A 21,960-nucleotide genomic window follows, 5' to 3' on the forward strand; every position below is an offset into this window, starting at 1 on the left:
AACCCAGACTCGTCCATCGGTTTGCCAGACAGAGAAGCGTGATTAGTCACTCCAGAGAACATGTCTCCACTGCTCTAGAGTCCAGTGGCGGCGTGCTTTACACCACTGCATCCGACGCTTTGCATTGCACTTGGTGATGTAAGGCTTGGATGCAGCTGCTTGGCCATGGAAACCCTTTCCATGAAGCTCTCTACGCACTGTTCTTGGGCTAATCTGAAGGCCACATGAAGTTTGGAGGTCTGTAGAAAGTTGGCGACTTCTGGGCACTGTGCGCCTCAGCATGCGCTGACCCCCGCTCTGTGATTTTACGTGGCCTACCACTTCGTGGCTGAGTTGCTGTTGTTCCCAATTGCTTCCACTTTGTTATGATAACACTAACAGTTGACCGTGGAATATTTAGTAGTGAGGAAATTTCACGAATGGACTTATTGCACAGGTGGCAACCTATCACGTTACCACACTTGAATTCACTGAGCTCCTGAAAGCGACCCATTCTCACAAATGTTTGTAGAAGTAGTCTGCATGCCTACGTGCTTGATTTTATACACCTGTGGCCATGGAAGTGATTGGAACACCTGCATTTAATGATTTGGAGGGGTGTCCCAATACTTTTGGCAATATAAGTGTATGTTACTGTAATTTTTTTCTCTCACAATGCACACCAATATTTTTTTGTTTTTCTAGGGCATGTTTATAGAAGCTACTTGAATGTCCTAATTAATTTAAGGCCTAATCCTGGCTTAATCTAAGACCTGTCTGTGAAATTGGGCTTGAGTCTAGCCTAAAGTTTTAAGTCTGACAATCAGATTGAATTAAAAAATATGAGATTTTTGGTCATATTGTCTGTTCACACTGTCAAAAAACAGATCTGGCCTATCAAGATGTGATCTTTTGAGCTATAATCCAAGTTTTCTGAAGTCAAACGATCGTTTTCTGTAAGAAACACACCCCAATTGAATAAATTTTGCCCTCCAGTGAATTTTCCAGTGAATAATGTCTTTAATTTGATCTGATTCTCACATAATGTTATCAGAATTTATATTTTTGGTAAGCGATCCATTTAGCTCATATTGTGGGTGGCTAATGGAGTCATTCTTCATGTAAATCCCTGAATCACCTTGTATTCCCGAGAATTAGGATAATTCATCCCTCACTGACTCCCACAATATAACAGTCCTCATGCAGGCGGCTGTATCGATTTAGCCACTAATTAAGATGTTTCATCTCTTTTCAGAAATGTGACACTCACTTTTTGTAAGAGCCGATTTTGTTATAACCAGTGACGACTTCTTAGTAAAGTACAGTTCTCATTATAATCGACATATTCAAGAGTCTCCAAACACGATCATCAATCTCCCTAATTACCTGCAGACGAAACAGGAAGAGCAGAAGCCGTGATATATTGTCGTGTGTCATGTACACAAACCCCAAACAACACGGCCTTTCATAATGACTCTCGCCTCTGTTCATCCTGATACCGCTGCCAAACACTCTCCAACATGTACCCTCTCAATTTTCTCTTGCTTTTTTCTCTCGCTCTCTCGCTCCCAGCCCTTCCTGTGAGCACAAATGCTCCTCTCCGCTGCCAAATCAATGAGAGCCTGACTCAGCCGTGAAGCGCAGGAAGAAAAAAGGAGACAACTGAGAGAGACTGAGAAAGAGAAGGAAGCAGTGAAAGAGGAGAAATTTATGTGAAAATGGATATCCAGAACTTACATGTATAGGACTACCAGTAATTAGGATGGTCGATATATTGAATAATCACAATAATATTGAGAATATACAATTAAGCAGCATTTTGAATATCACAGTGATTTTAATGCTCTTTTTATTTGGCCATTAAATTTGCTAAAGAGCGTGTCATTACACTAGTTTCACAAGTATGAGAGCGATAAGCATATAGGCATAATTTGCGGGTAGGACAGGTTGGAAATGTCCCCACCAATTTTTGCCTGGGCCAATATAGTCCCCTCCACTTTTTAAAACATCTCGTGGCATGGATGTATTTAATAAAGCAAGCATCTCTAGTTGACTAGCAGAGTATTCATTTTGTTCATTTGTGTTAAAGGGATAGTTCACCCAAAAATGAAAATTTTGTCATCATTTACTCACCCTCAAGTTGTTCCAAACTAGTAAGAGTTTCTTTCTTCTGTTGAACACAAAAGAAGATATTTGAGGAATGTTGGTAATCAAACAGTTGATGGTAGCCATTGTCTTCCATAGTATTTTTTTCCTACTATGGAAGTCAATGGCTATCATCAACTGTTTGATTACCAACATTCAAAATATCTTCTTTTGTGTTCAACAGAAGAAAGAAACATACAGGTTTACAACAACTTGAGGGTGAGTAAATAATGACAACATGTTTATTTTTGGGTGAACTATCCCTTTAAATAAGGCTATCTGGCTCTGGAATGTGTTGTTTTTGAATCATGCTGAGTGTTTGTTGCCACTGTTATCAGTGGCGGAAGGTAACACCGTTCTCTGGGGGCTCGTACACACACTTCACAGTCTTCACACAGACGAATGCTCCAATCTATGGCTTTAAGGCTGTTCTAGACACTCTATTCGTTCTGGTGAAATCGCAAAACAAAATTCGAAGAAACAAGTCCCCGCTCTTGATATACAATCAGTGATTACTATCTTATATATACAGGGGCAGATTAGAACCCCGAACCTCTGGCATGCTTAGCAAAAATTCTCCCATCAGACCATTAGGACAGACAAACACTGAAGGAAGATCGACATATTTATTCACTGACGTAAAAATCTAAAGAAACTATCTTATAAAACACATTAAAAGTTCTACTTCAATAAATTTGTGGAAACCGTAATAAATTTTTTTTCAGCATTCTTAGATGAATAGAAAGTTCAAAAGTGTTTATTTGAAATAGAAATCTTTTATAACATTCTAAATGTCTTTACTGTCACTTTTAATCCATCAATTTGTCCTTGCCATATATATAGTAATGATGATGGCATAAAATGTCTCTTTTTTGTTGTGTTTGTGCATGTAAATCACAGGTTGACAGTGCATGCTGAGTGTCCGATGCATCTTGAAGATTTCCCCATGGACTTCCACTCCTGTCCGCTTAAATTTGGCAGCTGTGAGTAACAGCTGGTTTTGTTCACCAAAGCATCATGAAGTGACTTTCTTGTACTGATTGGTTTAAAATTTCAAACAGTCATCTGCAAAGTTTTAATTGTGGCCCCACTGAAATCATCCCTACAGATGCTTACACAACGACAGAAGTGACGTACACCTGGACGAAGAACGCATCCAACTCTGTGGTGGTAGAAGAAGAGAGCTCTAGACTGAACCAGTATGACCTACTGGGACAGACTGTGGGAAATGAAACCATCAGATCCAGCACTGGTGAGTTTGAAACTTAGAGACTGAGATTCACTAGTCAAAATAGGGTTTCATTATATGGAAAAAAAAGCAGAGATTCTTCAAGAAGTTCAAGTTCATCTTCTGACAGTGGTTAGGTAATCACAGCAATATCTTTCAAGGGTGGGTTCTCCATCTATGTCCATTAAACAAAATGATAGCGTCAGCTGGCTCGCTGACATACATGAAGATTTTGGAATAAATTACTTAACTCTTTCCCCGCCAGCACTTTTTTAAAAAAGTTGCCAGCCACTGCCAGCATTTTTGATAATTTTCTCAAAATTGTCATGGCCCCCAGAATATTTTGCTGTATGAATATCTGAACACGCAATATATCAAAAGAAAGAACAAAGCCTCTGCTTTTCAAGTGCCCCTATTAGGCTATATCAGAGGTTCTTAATTTTGTTCTGGAGGTCTCCTACAACAGGTTTACATGCTTCAAAGGTCAAAAAACACTTTCATTTTCTCATAATATACATTGCACATCACCTCATTTCTCAAAGACTCTACAATGACTCGTCCAAAGCGGTCCAAAGATTCAGTCTCTTTAAATCCCTCCTTTACGCGAACCTGCTCTGTTCTGATTAGTAAAATGGCCCAGTCTGTTGTGATTGGTCTAACAGCGCGTGTCGGAGACGAAACGCCAAATACCATAACTGAACTTCAGCTCTGGAGGCTTCCTAAAGCTCAGCGATTGTACACACTGCAAAGACAGTAACGATGGCGTCGTTTTTACCATATCAATCCGAGCACAAATAATGTGATATAATATAATAACGTGATAAAATAATAATGTGATATAATAATAATGTAAGTTAGCCAGTTAGCCGGAGACCTACGCAATATGAAACACAAAACTACTAATTTTGAACAGCTGGTAGAAAATATATGCATCAATAATTAATCGTACTTACAGGTTGTGATTCAGAGAAGCATGGTGGTCCAAATAAAGTGGGTTCTGACCCATCTCTAGTGGATAAGCATTTTGAAAATCCCACGTTGACCTCGCGGAGATTTGAGAAACAATCGTCAAAAGGTTATACAGCTGTTGTATCGCTGTGGTAATTTTAAACACTGACTCTTCACATCCTCATCCTTTGGAAGTGTTTACAAAGAGAATTTGCTTTTGCAGAGCAGAAAACAGCGTCTTCTCGACATGTATACAACACGAACCAGCTACAGTGTTTGAGGGTGGGTCAAAGTAGATGTTGTTCTTGGGGCAGCCAATGAAGACCATAGGTGGGGCATTATGTAAATTTGTTTTATTGTTACGTATGAATGTTACGGAAGCAAGACTGGAATTACTGATGACTCATTTCGGCAGTTCAGAATTGATTCTTTCTTTTGGGAGACAATGACTTTATTTATCGTGCAGTTTGATCTTTAAAACTTTGCAGTCTTTTTACATTCACAAACAGCTATATAACACACTACATGAAAGGTAATGTTTGAAAAAGCATAATAGGGGCTGTTTAAAAAAATTATTCTAGCTTCATGCATTCTTTTTTATCAACACTTGAATGTGGGTAAGTTTTTGAATTTTGAATAAAAATCTGAGAAAAGCACGCTTATTTCAAAGAATACAACATGCATATGCAATGCTTTTATCGCTTGTTTCTGCTTCTTTTTTTCCTGTGTTTTAATCCGGAGATTCTATACTCTTTCAGAAGAGAGATAATAGCGCCCCCTACTGTATAACAGTGAAAACACGGGAAGCCAGAAAATGGCTGGAAAGAGTTAAAATGCAGTTCATCATCACATAAAAATCTGAAAGCACAAGCTTTTGTTGTCAGGTTGTTATGTTGAAACTAAATATAACGGTAGAAGATAAGAAAACAGTGAAATACAAGAGGAAATCTACCCAAGTGTTAAGAAGTCAGACAGTTCACATGTTATAACATTGACATTAACACAGAACAAATGTGTAACTTTGCAGATGCAAATGGGTAAATAATGTTTTTTTGTGTGTTTTTCTTAAAATACTAGTTAAATGTGGCATATGATATTACATATCAGAGCTATTAAAGCCGGAGATTCACACCAGAGTCCATTCAGCATGCTTCCGTTTAAAATAAAACAAATAATTCACACATAAGATGAAATCAACAGAAGCACAAGTATCTTGAATGAAAGCTGTGTGCATTCAGTATACAGATGTTCACTCTAACAGTAGATAGAAATTTATGGAGGAAATAGACCAAATATCATGCTCAATTTTTCTGATGAATTTTTCACTGTCATATAAGACTCGCATGTAATCGCCAAAATTGGATCTTGTTAATGAAAACTGTCCAAACATACAAGTTTCATTTGTATAGTCTTTTTATTTAATGGGGAAAACATCACAGAACCACGGAAGTGTAAAATTAACAAAGGTCAGTGTCATAAAGAATGACAAGTCCAATCCAAGGCTTGCATTTTTTAAGATTACTGGCTGATTTCAGGACCAGAACAAATTAAACTCCACTAAATAGCCACTCTACCTAGTATTGGATTTACAAGTGCCATAACAGCACCTTTTTGCCATAGTCAAAGCAATTTGCTTGAGCTTGACAGACTTCAAAACTTGACTGACAAAATGGCGGATGGCAATAAGGCTTCCCAGCCTGTCAATCATTTATCTGTCAGAAGGTTAATTCTTCCAAAGTCATTCAAATGGAACATCATGACAGTGAGTAAATGATGACAAAAGTTACATTTTTGGTTAAGTTTGTCCTGAAAAGAAAGCCGTAGACACTGAACAGACATATTGGATTTATGAGGATGATTTTTAAGGATTGTCTGATGTCACAGCAGATTTGTCCTTCATTCTATCATAGTTTATCAAGCGCACATTTGTTCTGTCCAGCTACATCTGCTATATGTGCTTTAACACGTTCATTGGGCAAGACTCAACAAACCTTGTCTGTCACTTCCTCTGGTTCACTCTCACTGTCTTTCTCTCTCTCTCTCATGCACATCTTTGGGTTGCTGTGACATTTCTTGCGTGTTGGCATTTGGTAGCTCAGTAAAGCGAATACATCTTCGATGTGGGGTGAGACCGAGGCCAGAGCACGTACAAGATATTCCACTTCTGTTGAACACAGAGAAACCAGAGGGACTGTACAACAACAACAACAACACTCAAAAGACACTTTGTCATATTTACGACACAAGCGTACCATACCAAGTGCTTTATAAATAAACGTGACGTGACTTTGCTGTAGTGGTGAATTGCAGGGCTGGGGCAAATATATCGCTATGATCATATTCTTTCTTAAAGGGTTAGTTCACCCAAAAAAGAAAATTCTGTCATTTATTACTCACCCTCATGCCGTTCCACACCCATAAGACCTTCGTTAATTTTTGGAACACAAATTAAGATATTTTTGTTGAAATCCGATGGCTCAGTGAGGCCTCCATAGTCAGCAATGACATTTCCTCTCTCAAGATCCATAAAGGTACTAAAAACATATTTAAATCAGTTCATGTGAGTACAGTGGTTCAATATTAATATTATAAAGTGACGAGAATATTTTTGGTGCGCCAAAAAAACCAAAATAACGAATTATTTAGTGATGGCCGATTTCAAAACACTGCTTCAGGAAGCTTCGGAGCATTATGAATCAGCGTGTCGAATCAGAGGTTCGGAGCGCCAAAGTCACGTGATTTCAGCAGTTTGGCGGTTTGACACGTGATCCGAATCATGATTCGATACGCTGATTCATAATGCTCCGAAGCTTCCTGACACAGTGTTTTGATATCGGCCATCACTATCTAAGTCGTTATTTTGTTTTTTTGGCGCACCAAAAATATTCTCATCGCTTTATAATATTAATATTGAACCACTGTACTCACATGAACTGATTTAAATATGTTTTTAGTACATTAATGGATCTTGAGAGAGGAAATGTCATTGCTGGCTATGGAGGCCTCACTGAGCCATCGGATTTAAACAAAAATATCTTAATTTGTGTTCGGAAGATTAACGAAGGTCTTACAGGTGTGGAACGGCATGATGGTGAGTAATAAATGACAGAATTTTCATTTTTGGGTGAACTAACCCTTTAACTGCTGTTTTCTCACCACTGTCATCTAAACACAGCTCTGAACAATCAGGATGTTCGCTAACAGTATTTGCTGCAAAGCTATTTCGAATATCGTTTTGCCCCTGAGTGAAGAACAGAAAAGAACTTTCCTGTAAGTATATCAGAACCTTCTATGTAAGGCTGCTCGGGAATGAATTGTAAACTTAATTGAATCATCAACCTTTCTGAAGCTGAAATACACTTGTTAATTGTTTCCATTTAATTTTCTAAGACAGAATACCCAAGTCTGAACAATGGCTTTGCTGTGCTATGTCCTGTTGGATTGGTGTCTTCTGTTCAGACCCATTTGTTAAGTGCTGTTTACATCACCCATAGTAAGTGGATGTACTCAAACCGGTACCGGCGGCATGCTCACACAAACACACACGTGTGCATTAAAACACACATTCATGAGCCTTTGGTCCTTTTCTCCTGGGGCTCTTGTAAGTCTCCATCATGTGACGTGATATTAATCATTCATTACAACAGCGTGAACATGCCATCTGAGGGAAATTGGGTCATCTGCCACACTTGAGTGTGCACTACATTTTGCACACTTGAGTGTCCGCAATATCTGAAGGATTTTTTAATACCTTTCTTCCTTGAGGCCACAGGCTCGGAAACCACTTAGAGTAAAGCCACTTCAGGTTTGTGTATCTGTGTGTGTGTGTGTTTTCGCATTGATTGATGATGCAATGAAGGGGTGTGTTTACAAAAAACAAGTGTAGTTGAGATGCGCAGTGTCAGGTGAGCAATTAAACACAATGTCGGGGTGCGTGACGCCCATGTGTTATTCTGGCTTATCTGTGTTGTGATAATGGCTTTAAGATAACAGTGGATACACACTCAGAGTCAGTACAACATTGAGTGAATCTTGTTTCCTGGTCATATTTCACCCAAAAAAATCACAAGAAAGAAAAATTTGAAACAATAGTTTGCTTAAAGAACATGAACCCTATTTTTAGGACCATTAAGATTTTGTGTATTACATTAATGAGAATCTAATGAGAAGCACCATTGAGAATAATGAGAATTACACACATAAAAAAAAAAAAAAAAACATTGTGCGGACACATTACAGCAATGAGAATAATGAGGGGGAAATGTGCTTAATTATCGTGAAAATAATGTCACAATGCAGCACATCCTTAAATGAAAATGGTCATTCCAAAACTGTGTCTTTAGTTTTTCTGTGAAACACAAGCACACACAAAAAAGATATTTAAAAAGTCAGTAGGGTTAACATTTTTGGACCCCATTGACTTCATTATATGCACACACACACACACACACACACACACACACACACACAAAAAACTTCCTAATAACATGCTAATTTGTTACCAATGAGATAAAATGTCATAAAACATGACCTTTCATCAGATTCCCCCATTCACAGCAATTGTTAAAGGTCTAGTTCACCCAATAACGATAATTCAGTTATTATTTTATTCACCCTAATGTACTTTTAAATCTTTATGTAGACAAATGTACAAAATGACACAAAAACACCACAGAACCTGGTATGGGGTTAGAACAACATGGGAGTGAGTAAATGTCAGATTTCTCTTGTTTATTTTTGGGTGAACTATTGCTTTAATCACAAAATTACCGCTCTCTCAATTCTGTTCACCCCTTTTCTGTCCGTCTTGATGTTTTTGAGATCGTTACTGGCGAATATGCCTGATGACGATAGCTTCATCAAAGAGGCCGGGTTTCCCCTGCGAAAAGATGGAAAATGAGAGACGTATAGAGAGAGAACAGGAAAGATCAAATGATGTTGGCACACGGTCACTGACATCGTGCTTAGAAGTTGAGACATCTGGATCCCAGGCAGCCATCACCATGGCGATCAGCATCACGGTTATGGTGGGAGAGGGCGATAATTAGTGGTGCGGATCTGTCATCATTTGCAGTGTGTGTATGTGTACGTAGGTCGACGTAACCAGACATTTGATTCTAGTCCTCATTGCAGCTTATTCTGGCCAAAAAGCACCCATGAAGAGATTGTTTGATAAACAACCATGTAAAAGTGACCAACCACAATTCATTTTGTTTTAAGTGGAGTCCACACTCTTAGAAGAAGAGGTTCTATATAGAACCTTAAAGAGTTCTGTCAGCTAAACAAGGTAAACATACTTTATCACTAGAAAACATTTTAAATAACCTGTTAAACATGAAAGTATTATGCAATCATTTAAGACATTTCTCCTTATTATAGAACCTTTTTCACCCCATTGGACCTTTTTTCTAAAAGTATAAGGTGTTATTGTGGCACTGGAGTTGTTTTGGCACCCTTACACTTGTGCTTATTTCATTACTTATAACGTTTTAATGGCTAATGATCTACTATTTAAGCTTATTCTTCTTCTGAGACTAAATTTTAAACAGTATCTCAGGGCTTTCAAGCTACAACCACCAAACTTGTCTCAGACTGTTCTGACTTGTAGTACTATATCTTTTCTAACTGATCCGACTTCCGATTTTCATTAAACGGATGATCAAAATTACAAAGGGTGTCAAGGGAGTAGTTAAGCTGTCTATCACTAGCAAAGCTTAATGACTATCCAAGGACAGCATGCTAAAACATGCTAGCAACATGTTAATTCATGCTACCAATGTTGTAAAACATGCTAGCAACGCCGCTGATAATTAATCTTATCAGCATGTTGAAATATGCTAGTAATGCCCTTAAAAGCATGTTAGCAAAACATGCTAATCCATGTTATCATGATAATTCATGCTACCAGTGTTAAATCATGCTAGCAATATGCTAAAACATGCTAACAACATGTTAATTTGTTAGCAATGTGATAAAACATGCTAGAAACATGCTAGAAATGTGCTAAAAAAATGCTAGCAACGTGCTAAAACATTCTAGCCGCTTGACAATTAATGCTATCAACATGTTAAAACATGCTACCAACATGCAAATTCATGTTAGCAATGTGCTAAATTATGTTAATTCAAGCTAGCAATGTGTTAAAACATGTTAATTCATGCTAGCAATGTCTTTCTCTTTCCACTTTACTAAATTTAAAGCTTATAAAACTTTCAAACTTTATGCATCAACGTTTGTTACAAACTTTTCAGTCTAGTTACACTGTATTCAGCACAAACTGTGCTACAATAATATGTGAGCAGCATGTACAAGTTTGTGTTTTTGAAAAAAATCAAGTTTGTGGTCTGCCGACTCCAGAGGGTTAATGTGACGTTTAATGGTAATAGAATCTGAAATAGTTGATACCACAATCATTTGCCTTTTTCACACTCAGTATTTTTGTCTTGTTTTCCAGTGCGAATATCTAAATATTCTAAAAATCAAGATGAATTTACTTGAGAAACACAATGACCTTTTGAAAAATAAAAATATCTAAATTAAGTGAGTTTATGCTTAAAACAAGAAAATATATTTCAGTGAAGTAATAAAACAAATATTATTGGATTATTTTTCTAACCCCACTGTCATTTTGCAGTCGTGTCTAATTCATTAAATGCAGTTTGTGTATATTTGTGTAAGAGGCTTTTCAAAAGATTACATTGTGCTAGGCTGAAGGCCGTTTGTGTGTTAAAATGAAGTTTTATTGCTGTGTCACGCCTCTTTCAGAAGACCCGAAATATAGTTGTGTCTCAGAGGGCTATTTCTTTGTCTTCATTAAATGATGTGTGAAAAAACGATAGTCTTTCTCTTGTTATTACCTGCATCGGTCTCCAGGTCAGGGTGAGGTCAGGCTCCTTAATGAGAATCTTTGTGTCAAGTGTAGTGTTGCTGTAATATATAAGCTCCGTTCTAAACCCCAGGGAGCAGTCTATCTAGACAACATTAGACATCATGCACACTCCCTATTCTATCTATTCTATTCTATTCTATTCTATTCATCTTCACTCTATTTGTGTGGCATGCCTGGGTGAGCATTAATGGACTTGCTGTATTTGTAGAGCAGTTTAGTTCAGCCACTCTTGGGGTTTGATTTCGATTATGATGCTGTTTTATAAGGCCGCTGCTTGTGTAGATAGTAGACAGCACAGCAGTTCACTGTAGGGTTTGGAACCGAGCCAGTGTGTGTTCTGGAATCTCTGCTTTCCAGAGAGAATCACGGCATCTCCTGTGACCTCCTGTGACCGATCATCATCTTCACGCTTTAATTAACATCTTCACGGTGCACAGACAGCGGCAGAGTGCCCACTGACAAACGCACACACAAACACACACACACACACACACACACACACACACACACACACACACACACACACGTTAGCTCTGTTCCAAAACTTAGTGTGAGCTGTCTTGCTGTCCACTATTTTAGCTAGGCTGCATTTGGAACTCTACACAGGCTAACCAAAATTGTGCTACTTATCTGAATTCACAATTGGTTCCAATAGATATTGACATTAGCATGTTGCTAAGCTAACAACACACATTAATATACATAATGCATATACACTGTAAAAAAAAAAAAAAAAATAATAATAATAATAAATAAAAATAAAATAAAGTTGAGAAAACTTAAGTTTAAGGCAACCAGCTGGAGGAGATTTTTGAGTTTTCTCAACTTGTTGTTGTATAACAAGTTCAATTCACTATTCAACTGTACTATTTGTACTACACTGTAAAAAATCAAAAATTGAGAAATCTCTAAAATCTCCTACAGGTGGTTGCCATAAACTTTTAAGTTTTCTCAACTTTTGATTTTTTACAGTGTAGTACAAATAGTGCAGTTTCAATCAGACTGACATATTTTATCATTTTTTTTTATCATATTTACACATATTTTTACTGAATGAAACATATTTAACATTTCTCTCAACCCATTCACTATCTCAGAAAAAAACAGTGGGTTTGTTGCAGTGCATTCTGGGATTGTCATCTCCTTGCCAGAATGTTATTTTAGTATTATTTATATATTATTATATTTTTTATTAATACTTTGAATTTGCTTTTATTTTTATATTTTCAGTTTTTAATTTAATTTTAGTGTAATTTTGTTTAAATGTATTTATATATATATATATATATATATATATATATATATATATATTACTATATAGGTTTCATTTATTTTTATGTAGATTTTAGTTTTAGTTTTCAATTTATTTCAGTTAGTAGCCAAGACAACATTTCTAATTTTCATTTAAAGTTTTCTAATATTTTTATATATTTTTATCATTTTATCATTTTAGCTTTTGTCATTTTTTTTTTATTAATTAATATATATATATATATATATATATATATATATATATATATATATATATATATATATATATATAATGTTTAGTTTTTGGTTTAATTTATTTTTATTTAAGTTTTAGTTTTTATTTCCAGTTAATTTTAGTACTTCAACTTAAACTCATTTTTTTTTTAATCTAATATTTATATTTTATTTAATTTCATCTTTATTTCAGTTAACAAACATTATGATGCTTTAAAATCCTGAAAGAGATCTGTTGTCTTTCTCCACAGTAAAGACAGTCTTATTTCTCTTTTTATTCAGTAGAGACACATTCTCTCTTACACACACATGCGTGCCTGAACTCTCATTCTATGCACATTTACATTTCATCATGCTGTTTTTCTAGTGGACTGCTGTTAATTAAATTAAAGCAGACGTTGCTCATCCTCATCTGTGCTGAGCTAACCGGTGCTCGTGAAAGGAGGAAACGTCCCTGACAGGGTGCCGTGTGCACTTGAACAGGGGAAGGAAAGAGTGGGATTTACAGGATTAGACCTGGCTAAAATCCGTCAGTGCTTCCTCTGCTAAAAGGATGAGGAGATCCCCCCCTCTGCCAAATGGCACCAGCACGGCATCCTCCACCAACATCCAAAGGCACCAGATAGATTTCTCTCTTCTGTTGCCATGGGCAACCAATGTCTTCCTCCATCCTTCGATTATGCCGTCCCTATCTTTCTCTGTCGCGTGGGCCTTTTGCCGGCAGGGATTCTCAATTTCTGTGTCTCTGTGAGCGGTTGGAATAATGCTCTGTGATAATGAGGTTAAAAACCTCATGATGATGTCGAGGAGATTTTCTGTCTTTGTCATTTTGATTGGTAACAAACTGTTACAAGTCGGTTCAGACTGACCTGATCTTTTCATCCGGGTCTTCATGAGATGAGGTGTAATTGTGGCTTCCCTCAAAGAGCTTCCGGCTTATAATTACATTCATCTTTCCCTCTCCTGCTTTGTGACATCAGTGCTTTCAGAATATTCTCAGTCGTAATATGTGTTTCATAATTTGTTCTTTGATGTTCTATTTACAGAGTGCCGCTTCTTCACCTGGCCCCATTTTACGTATGATTTCCCATCAGGATCCAAAATTAGAATTGGTAACACTTTATGTTGATAGTCCACTTTAGACCTTCTACTAATTATACAAACCCGATTCCAAAAAAGTTGGGACACTGTACAAATTGTGAATAAAAAAGGAATGCAATGATGTGGAAGTTTCAATTTCAATATTTTATTCAGAATACAACATAGATGACATATCAAATGTTTAAACTGAGAAAATGTATCATTTTAAGGGAAAAATAAGTTGATTTTAAATTTCATGGCATCAACACATCTCAAAAAAGTTGGGACAAGGCCATGTTTACCACTGTGTGGCATCCCCTCTTCTTTTTATAACAGTCTGCAAACATCTGGGGACTGAGGAGACAAGTTGCTCAAGTTTAGGAATAGGAATGTTGTCCCATTCTTGTCTAATACAGGCTTCTAGTTGCTCAACTGTCTTAGGTCTTCTTTGTCACATCTTCCTCTTTATGATGCGCCAAATGTTTTCTATGGGGGAAAGATCTGGACTGCAGGCTGGCCATTTCAGTACCCGGATCCTTCTTCTACGCAGCCATGATGTTGTAATTGATGCAGTATGTGGTCTGGCATTGTCATGTTGGAAAATGCAAGGTCTTCCCTGAAAGAGACGACGTCTGGATGGGAGCATATGTTGTTCTAGAACTTGGATATACCTTTCAGCATTGATGGTGCCTTTCCAGATGTGTAAGCTGCCCATGCCACACGCACTCATGCAACCCCATACCATCAGAGATGCAGGCTTCTGAACTGAGCGCTGATAACAACTTGGGTTGTCTTTGTCCTCTTTAGTCCGGATGACATGGCGTCCCAGTTTTCCAAAAAGAACTTCAAATTTTGATTCGTCTGACCACAGAACAGTTTTCCACTTTGCCACAGTCCATTTTGAATGAGCCTTGGCCCAGAGAAAATGCCTGCACTTCTGGATCATGTTTAGACATGGCTTCTTTTTTATAAATAGAGGAGATTTTTAGCTATAGAGTTTTAGCCGGCAACGGCGAATGGCACGGTGGATTATGTTCACCGACAATGTTTTCTGGAAGTATTCCTGAGCCCATGTTGTGATTTCCATTACAGTAGCATCCCTGTATGTGATGCAGTGCTGTCTAAGGGCCCGAAGATCACGGGCATCCAGTATGATTTTCTGGCCTTGACCCTTATGCACAGAGATTGTTCCAGATTCTCTGAATCTTTGGATGATATTATGCACTGTAGATGATGATAACTTCAAACTCTTTGCAATTTTTCTCTGAGAAACTCCTTTCTGATATTACTCCACTATTTTTTGCCGCAGCATTGGGGGAATTGGTGATCCTCTGCCCATCTTGACTTCTGAGAGACACTGCCACTCTGAAAGGCTCTTTTTATACCCAATCATGTTGCCAATTGACCTAATAAGTTGCAAACTGGTCCTCCAGCTGTTCCTTATATGTACATTTAACTTTTCTGGCCTCTTATTTCTACCTGTCCCAACTTTTTTGGAATGTTTAGCTCTCATGAAATCCAAAATGAGCCAATATTTGGCATGACATTTCAAAATGTCTCACTTTCAACATTTGATATGTTATCTATATTCTATTGTGAATAAAATATAAGTTTATGAGATTTGTAAATTATTGCATTCCTTTTTTATTCACAATTTGTACAGTGTCCCAACTTTTTTGGAATCGGGTTTATAAATAACTTTGCAACTACATGTCAACTAGCAGTCATTAGAGTATTAGTAGACCATCTGCTTAATATCTGCTAACATCACTAATACTCTAATGAGAGTTGGTTAACATGTAGTTGCAGAGTTACACATAGTTAATAGAATATCTATCGAAAGTGTAACCTTAGATTTTTTTAACCCTTGCTGAGAGTCAGACTGGTAACCTGAAGGTTGTGGGTTCGATTCTTAATACCAGCAGGAAACGACTGAGGTGCCCTTGAGCAAGGCACCTAACCCCCAATCACTCCCAGGGTGCCACAGCAAAAATGTCTGCCCACTGCTCCGGGGGTGTGTGTGTGTTCACTACTCACTACTCATAATGAGTATGCACTAGCTTGGATGGGTCAAATGCAGAGGACAAATTCCGAGTATGGGGTACCATACTTGACCTTCACGTCACTTTCACTTTCACTTTCCAAACCACAATTTAAAGTAAAAAAAAAAAAGTTAAACAATAGTCAATCCTTTTGCAAAAGTAGTTAACTATGTCAAAGCTATTTAGGAGGACGATAACTTTTTAAACTTAATTGCATGTAAATTATATTTATAGAAAAACTTCTTGTTTCCCAGATAAACAGTCAATGGATGAATTTTCCACTGAAATAAAAGTCATGTGTCAGTAACTGAGATTTTTCAAGTAACCACTTGTATGTCTGATTTGAATCGCTCACATCTATATTATGTTGAGAATCTGGTAGATACTCTTGTTTTTTATTTACTCAACAAAGCCAATTTTTATCTTATTTTGGACTTTCCCACAGGTGAGTACACTGTGATGACAGCCCACTTCCATCTGAAGAGGAAGATCGGTTATTTTGTGATTCAGACGTACTTGCCGTGCATCATGACCGTCATCCTCTCCCAAGTGTCCTTCTGGCTGAACCGAGAGTCTGTTCCAGCCCGAACTGTATTTGGTGAGTTTAATCTCTGAGTGAATCTCAAACTTATTTACAAACTTCAGATTGATCTGGGCTTTTGGAATATTTCAAACTTTGGACGCTACTACATATGACACTATAATAGAATTTTATAGCTACAGTTAGTTTTACTTTTAGTATCATAAATGGAATGTAATGATTGGAGACCATCATTTTGAGTGTGTTTATCATGTAATATATTGAGGTTTAAATAAAATGCTTGATTACAGCAGTTAAAAACTTTCCACACAGTCGCTGTTGCCAAACTGACATTCTGACTTCTGCAGGATTTTATGACGTACTGTTGGCCTCCAACCAAACTGATGCAGAAAATATGCATAAATTAATTTACTGTGACAGATTAATGGAGGACTAAGGTCACACTGACCTGAATGAAGGTTTGATTTTAGATTAAAATCAGCATGGCGGAGGTTGAATCTAGATTTTCAGTTCTAGCGATAGATGTACTGTATGTATATATTGAAAAATCCCATTTGGCATAGTTACCCATTCAGGGGAAAATTGAAGTGAAGTTTTAACTATCTTTAGAAAGTGTATAAAAAATCATTTTACTTTTCTAGAATAAAATAAAAAAAAAATCAACAAATGTTTCTGTGAATCCCACACTTTGAATCCCAGTCCCTGTTTACACCTTATATTAAGATGTGCTTTGGTCGATCAGATCACAAGTGGACGATGCTAAATACAGGTATCTACTTTCGACACTTCCAGAGGTAGTTGAAAATGCGTTCGACCGGATTGCTTTCATAGTGCAAACGCTCATGTGGTCAAATGCATTCGAACAGCCACAGAAGACCGCCTACTCTCCGCCTACTGACCTAATGCGTAAGAATTATGGGAAGCGCGCTAGCCAGACAGAATTTAAACTGTGTCGCCTGAAGACCCAGACCCAGATCAAGCACAATGTTCTCTCACCTTTCCTGATTTCTAACACGTACTCACAGCATTGGGCGTGGTCTTGCGGCTATCAGAGCAGAAACTAAAGCTGCTTTCCATTTGTTTTTCCATCGTCTCTGGGAGCGTTCATATGTAAATTGGGTGCATTAGATTGAAAGATCCTTGAAGAAATCAGGTTGAAAGTGGGCAAAAGAGATGGATTAAAACATTAGGTGTAAACGGGAATGTGTCTGCCGCATCTACTTGTGATCGACCAAAACGCATCTTAATACCAGCTGTAAACATGGCCCCAGACTTTCATGCACGGTGCCAAAATTTTTTCTCTAGCGGTGCTAAAGGGGGGCTAGACCAATATGTGGAGGTGCTAAGAAAATAATCGATGTTCATGTCGTTTTTTTTTTTTTTTTTTTTTTAATAAAAGCTATGGTACACACCACATTCAACAGAAGTGTGGCTTTAAATTATATTAACAACACAATACATATGTATGCATAATCAGACTTTACACTTAAATTAAACATTAAATGAACACCACATCACAATCTTAGGCCGTGTGTCCACCAAAGCATTTTTAGCCAGCTGAATGCGTTTTTGCTTTGAAAAGCAAATATGGGTAAGCGGCCAGTGGAATATGGGTAAAAAATGCGTTTTTTAAAAGTTGAACTGATTTTAATTTGAGCGGCGCGTTTTTAGAACGACATGTCATGCGCGAGACGCTGCAAAAGACGCAAGACGCGAGCGCAGCGGTTTTGCACGTCCATCTAGCACGTTTACATAGAAAAGTAGCGCATTGGAATGGAAAATCGCGTTCTGTGTGAACAGGCCCCTTAGGAAACTACGCTCACATGACGCGGAGGTTACTGGCGTCGAAGAGGGCATCTTGGTTCTTCTACTGGTGACTGGCTCAATCAGTTGGCGCGATAGCTATGCTAGTGCTGGCTGTGGCTGCGCCTGTGGAGCAGCTAACAGCAACAACAAACTACTCCTGCTCTCCCTTATGTCTTGGCTCTTTCTTTTCTCCGTCTTTGGCCCCCTCAGAGACAGGGTTTCCTACCTGCACTCATGTCTTCTATATCAAAAAACGGTCCATCTCAACTGCTTGGAGGAGCTAAACAGGGGCTATTCAAATTTCTGACGGGGCTATAGCCCCCCCTAGCCCCGGTGTAGCGCCGTCACTGCAGACTTTATATATGATCAGCTCAGATGAGAAAGTCAGTTATCTTGGCATTGTCTGATATCTTTGCAGCACCAATGTACAGTTTTTATTAGCCAATTATTTCTGACTTTCTTTATACACCAATGGAAAAATACTAATGGTGGGTACAGGCCATGGTCATGAAATACGAAAGTGTGACTTTTTGGTGCTAGAAACTGGAGCATGTTTTCCAATAAACCAGTACACCTGATTGTAGTTCATTAGTAGAGTCTCTATGACCTAAATTGGTTATTTTAAAGGGTTAGTTCACCCAAAAATGAAAATTCTGTCATTAATTACTCACCCTCGTGCCGTTTTACACCCGTAAGACCTTCGTTGATCTTCAGAACACAAATTAAGACATTTTTGTTTAAATCCGATGGCTCCGTGAGGCCTACATAGGGAGCAATGACATTTCCTCTCTCAAGATCCATAAAGGTACTAAAAACATATTTAAATCAGTTCATGTGAGTACAGTGGTTCAATATTAATATTATAAAGCGATGAGAATATTTTTGGTGTGCCAAAAAAAAACAAAATAACGACTTATTTAGTGATGGCCGATTTCAAAACACTGCTTCACGAAGATTCGGAGCGTTATGAATCAGCGTATCGAATCATGATTCGGATCGCGTGTCAAACCGCTAAACTGCTGAAATCACGTGACTTTGGCGCTCCGAACTGCGGATTCGACACGCTGATTCATTATGCTCCGAATCTTCCTGAAGCAGTGTTTTGAAATCGGCCATCACTATATAAGTCATTATTTTGTTTTTTTGGTGTACCAAAAATATTCTCGTCGCTTTATAATATTAATATTGAACCACTGTACTCACATGAACTGATTTATATATGTTTTTAGTACCTTTATGGATCTTGAGAGAGGAAATGTCATTGCTCCCTATGTAGGCCTCACGGAGCCATCGGATTTAAACAAAAATATCTCAATTTGCGTTCCGAAGATTAACTAAGGTCTTACGGGTGTGGAACGGCATGAGGGTGAGTAATAAATGAAAATTAATTTTAAATGAAAACATTTTCATTTTTGGGTGAACTAACCCTTTAAGTATTGAAAACATTGCAACAAAATGTGCATTGTCGGTGTACTATAGGATCAGGGCTGAGAAACACTACTATAGCTGAAGAAGTTGGATTGACCTTCAAGCCATAAAATTCACAAGGAGCCCTGGGAGCCCCTGGCTCCAGAGTCCTCTGCCCCAGATTAGAGACGCGAAAGCCGAGTAAATCGTTTCTGTGAGGATTTATGGAGCTCAGGTACGGAACAATTTGGTTACTGTGGAGATTCCCTGAGCTCTGTGTTGCTAAGCAGGTAACGTTGAGGAGATGAGCCCTCCTGGCATAGGTTCAGATGTCTTTCTGCTCCTACCGTCTGTCTCTCGTTTTGTCTTTGTCTTTATTCTGCCGTCGGTGTCTCTCTCTCTCCTTGGAGTCTTTCTGGCAGTTCTTCAGCTGTCCCGGCCTCTCTTTCTGTCTCTTATCTTTCTCGCTGTATCCGTCTATTATACGAGCCTTTTAAACAACCCGCCATAAGGCAAATTTTCAGAGCTAGCGTTCCCAAAAGAGGTCTTGTATTCCCAAATAATAACCCTAAGAAAGTCAGTATATTAATGCCACTCGTTAATTGTAGAACATCACATGATTTTTTACCATGTCGTGGATAGCTGATTAGAGTTTTATTATGTGTTGAGATATTAAAGTTGAAATAGAGAGAATGGCATTAAAATGGAGCTCAGATGTGCGTGAAGGCGGCTCGAGAGCTGCATAATTGAAAACTTGCTCCAGGCTAAATAGCTCCGGAGTGTTATCTAATGTATACTTTATTATGATGCTTGTATGTACACTGCGCGGTCATGTGTTTTTCAGTTGTTGCATTACTAAAGTATTAAAGGATTAGTCCAACCGAAAATGAAAATGCTATCATTTGCTCACCCTCATGTTGTTGCAAACCCAGAAGAGTTTCTTTCTTCCATGGAACACAAAGGCAGTTACATTGCTGAATGCCCAAAGTGCTTTTCATAATGGGGACTGGGGCTTTCGAGCTCCAAAAACAACAAAAAAAGCCCCATAAAAGTAGTCCGTATGACTCACGCGTTATATTCTCTAGTCTTCTGATGTGATGCAATAGCTTTGTGTGAGGAACACGCCAAAATTGCATTGTTTGTGGGAAATCTTGCCATCGGCGACAACTCTCGAATCTTCAAACACGTTCAGCTCAAATATGGTGTGCTGAAAATGCATTGCGCCAGGTTTGATGACAGTGGTGCCAGATGCCTTGGGTTTTCACATATTGTGAATGATTGCAATGTGGCAAGTTTGAATAAACGGATGTGAAAATGATGGAAGACAAGATTTTTTGTTGAATAAATTACTTAAATTTCAGTCCGTTCCTCACACACAGCTATCATATGACTTCAGAAGACTAGGAATATAGTGCATGAGTCAGTGGACTAATTCAGTGGTAATTTGTTCTTTTTTGGAGATTGAAAGCACATCCATACACATTCACTTTTGTTGAATGGAAATATACAGCCGTTCTGCCAAACATCTACTTTTGTGCTCCGCAAAAGAAAAAAGTCAAACGGTTTGGAGCGACATGTGTGAGTAAATTTAATAGAATGTTCATTTTATTGCTTGATAATTCCTTTAAATAAGAAAACTGTTCATTTAAATAAGGAAATGAAAGCATCTTAACTTTACTGCGGAGTAGAACGTGACTGGTCTGTGTATGATGCCTCTGAATGGTATCAGCTGGGTTTATTTGCAGCTCAGTCGATAATGATACTTGATGGAAACTGAAAAATAATTACACAGAATTCAGCCATTCTGCTGGTCACCATGCCATTTTATAACAAAAATTTAGGATGATGGTTTTTCAGATGGTGCTTTGCTTTTTTAAAAGTGACAACAGAAGCATTTGAAGTCATTGCAGGCATGATGGAGTTCCCTTCATCTCCTTGAAGTGCTGAAAGTTTGTTCGATTACATTTCTCTCCATGCCATAACTGATACTTTTCCATCCTGCAGTCTAGTGTCTGACAGCGTCTCTACGAATGACATGATTAAACATTTGAACACTTCAGCAAGCAAATCACCTGCTACCCAGGCAATCAAGGTCTCTGCGCTTCTCTACTGCTCCCTATACACCTGCATAATATACTCAGTATTAAATAAATTATAATCTAACATACTTCCATATATATTCCACTTTAAATGAGTACACATTTATTTATGTAGTTAAATATTTATTTATTTATTCTCCTACATTTAGTGATTAATGGTTTTTTGCGATAGTAGATACAAAAATTGGTTAATTTACAGCATGTCTTTTTATTTATTAAAATTATAATCACATAACTGTTGCACTTTAAACTAGTACACTTGCCTAGTAACTATTTATTTATTTACTTAAACCCTACATTAAGTGACTGTT

General features: G+C 37.8%; 1 protein-coding gene across 4 annotated transcripts in view; it reads left to right on the forward strand.

Moving 5' to 3' along the window:
* The window catches only part of LOC127494528 (gamma-aminobutyric acid receptor subunit alpha-2), an 86,868-nt gene that overhangs the window by 42,722 nt on the left and 22,186 nt on the right, over positions 1-21,960 (forward strand). For all 4 annotated transcript variants that reach the window (XM_051860487.1, XM_051860485.1, XM_051860486.1 and 1 more), the window contains 3 exons: positions 3,025-3,107; positions 3,233-3,376; positions 16,242-16,394. In XM_051860487.1, the coding sequence (XP_051716447.1) occupies positions 3,025-3,107; positions 3,233-3,376; positions 16,242-16,394 (380 nt within the window). The remainder of the gene's footprint in view (positions 1-3,024; positions 3,108-3,232; positions 3,377-16,241; positions 16,395-21,960) is intronic.

The sequence above is a fragment of the Ctenopharyngodon idella genome, chromosome 14 (genome assembly GCF_019924925.1).
Source record: "Ctenopharyngodon idella isolate HZGC_01 chromosome 14, HZGC01, whole genome shotgun sequence".
In the NCBI taxonomy this organism is placed as follows: Eukaryota; Metazoa; Chordata; class Actinopteri; order Cypriniformes; family Xenocyprididae; genus Ctenopharyngodon; species Ctenopharyngodon idella.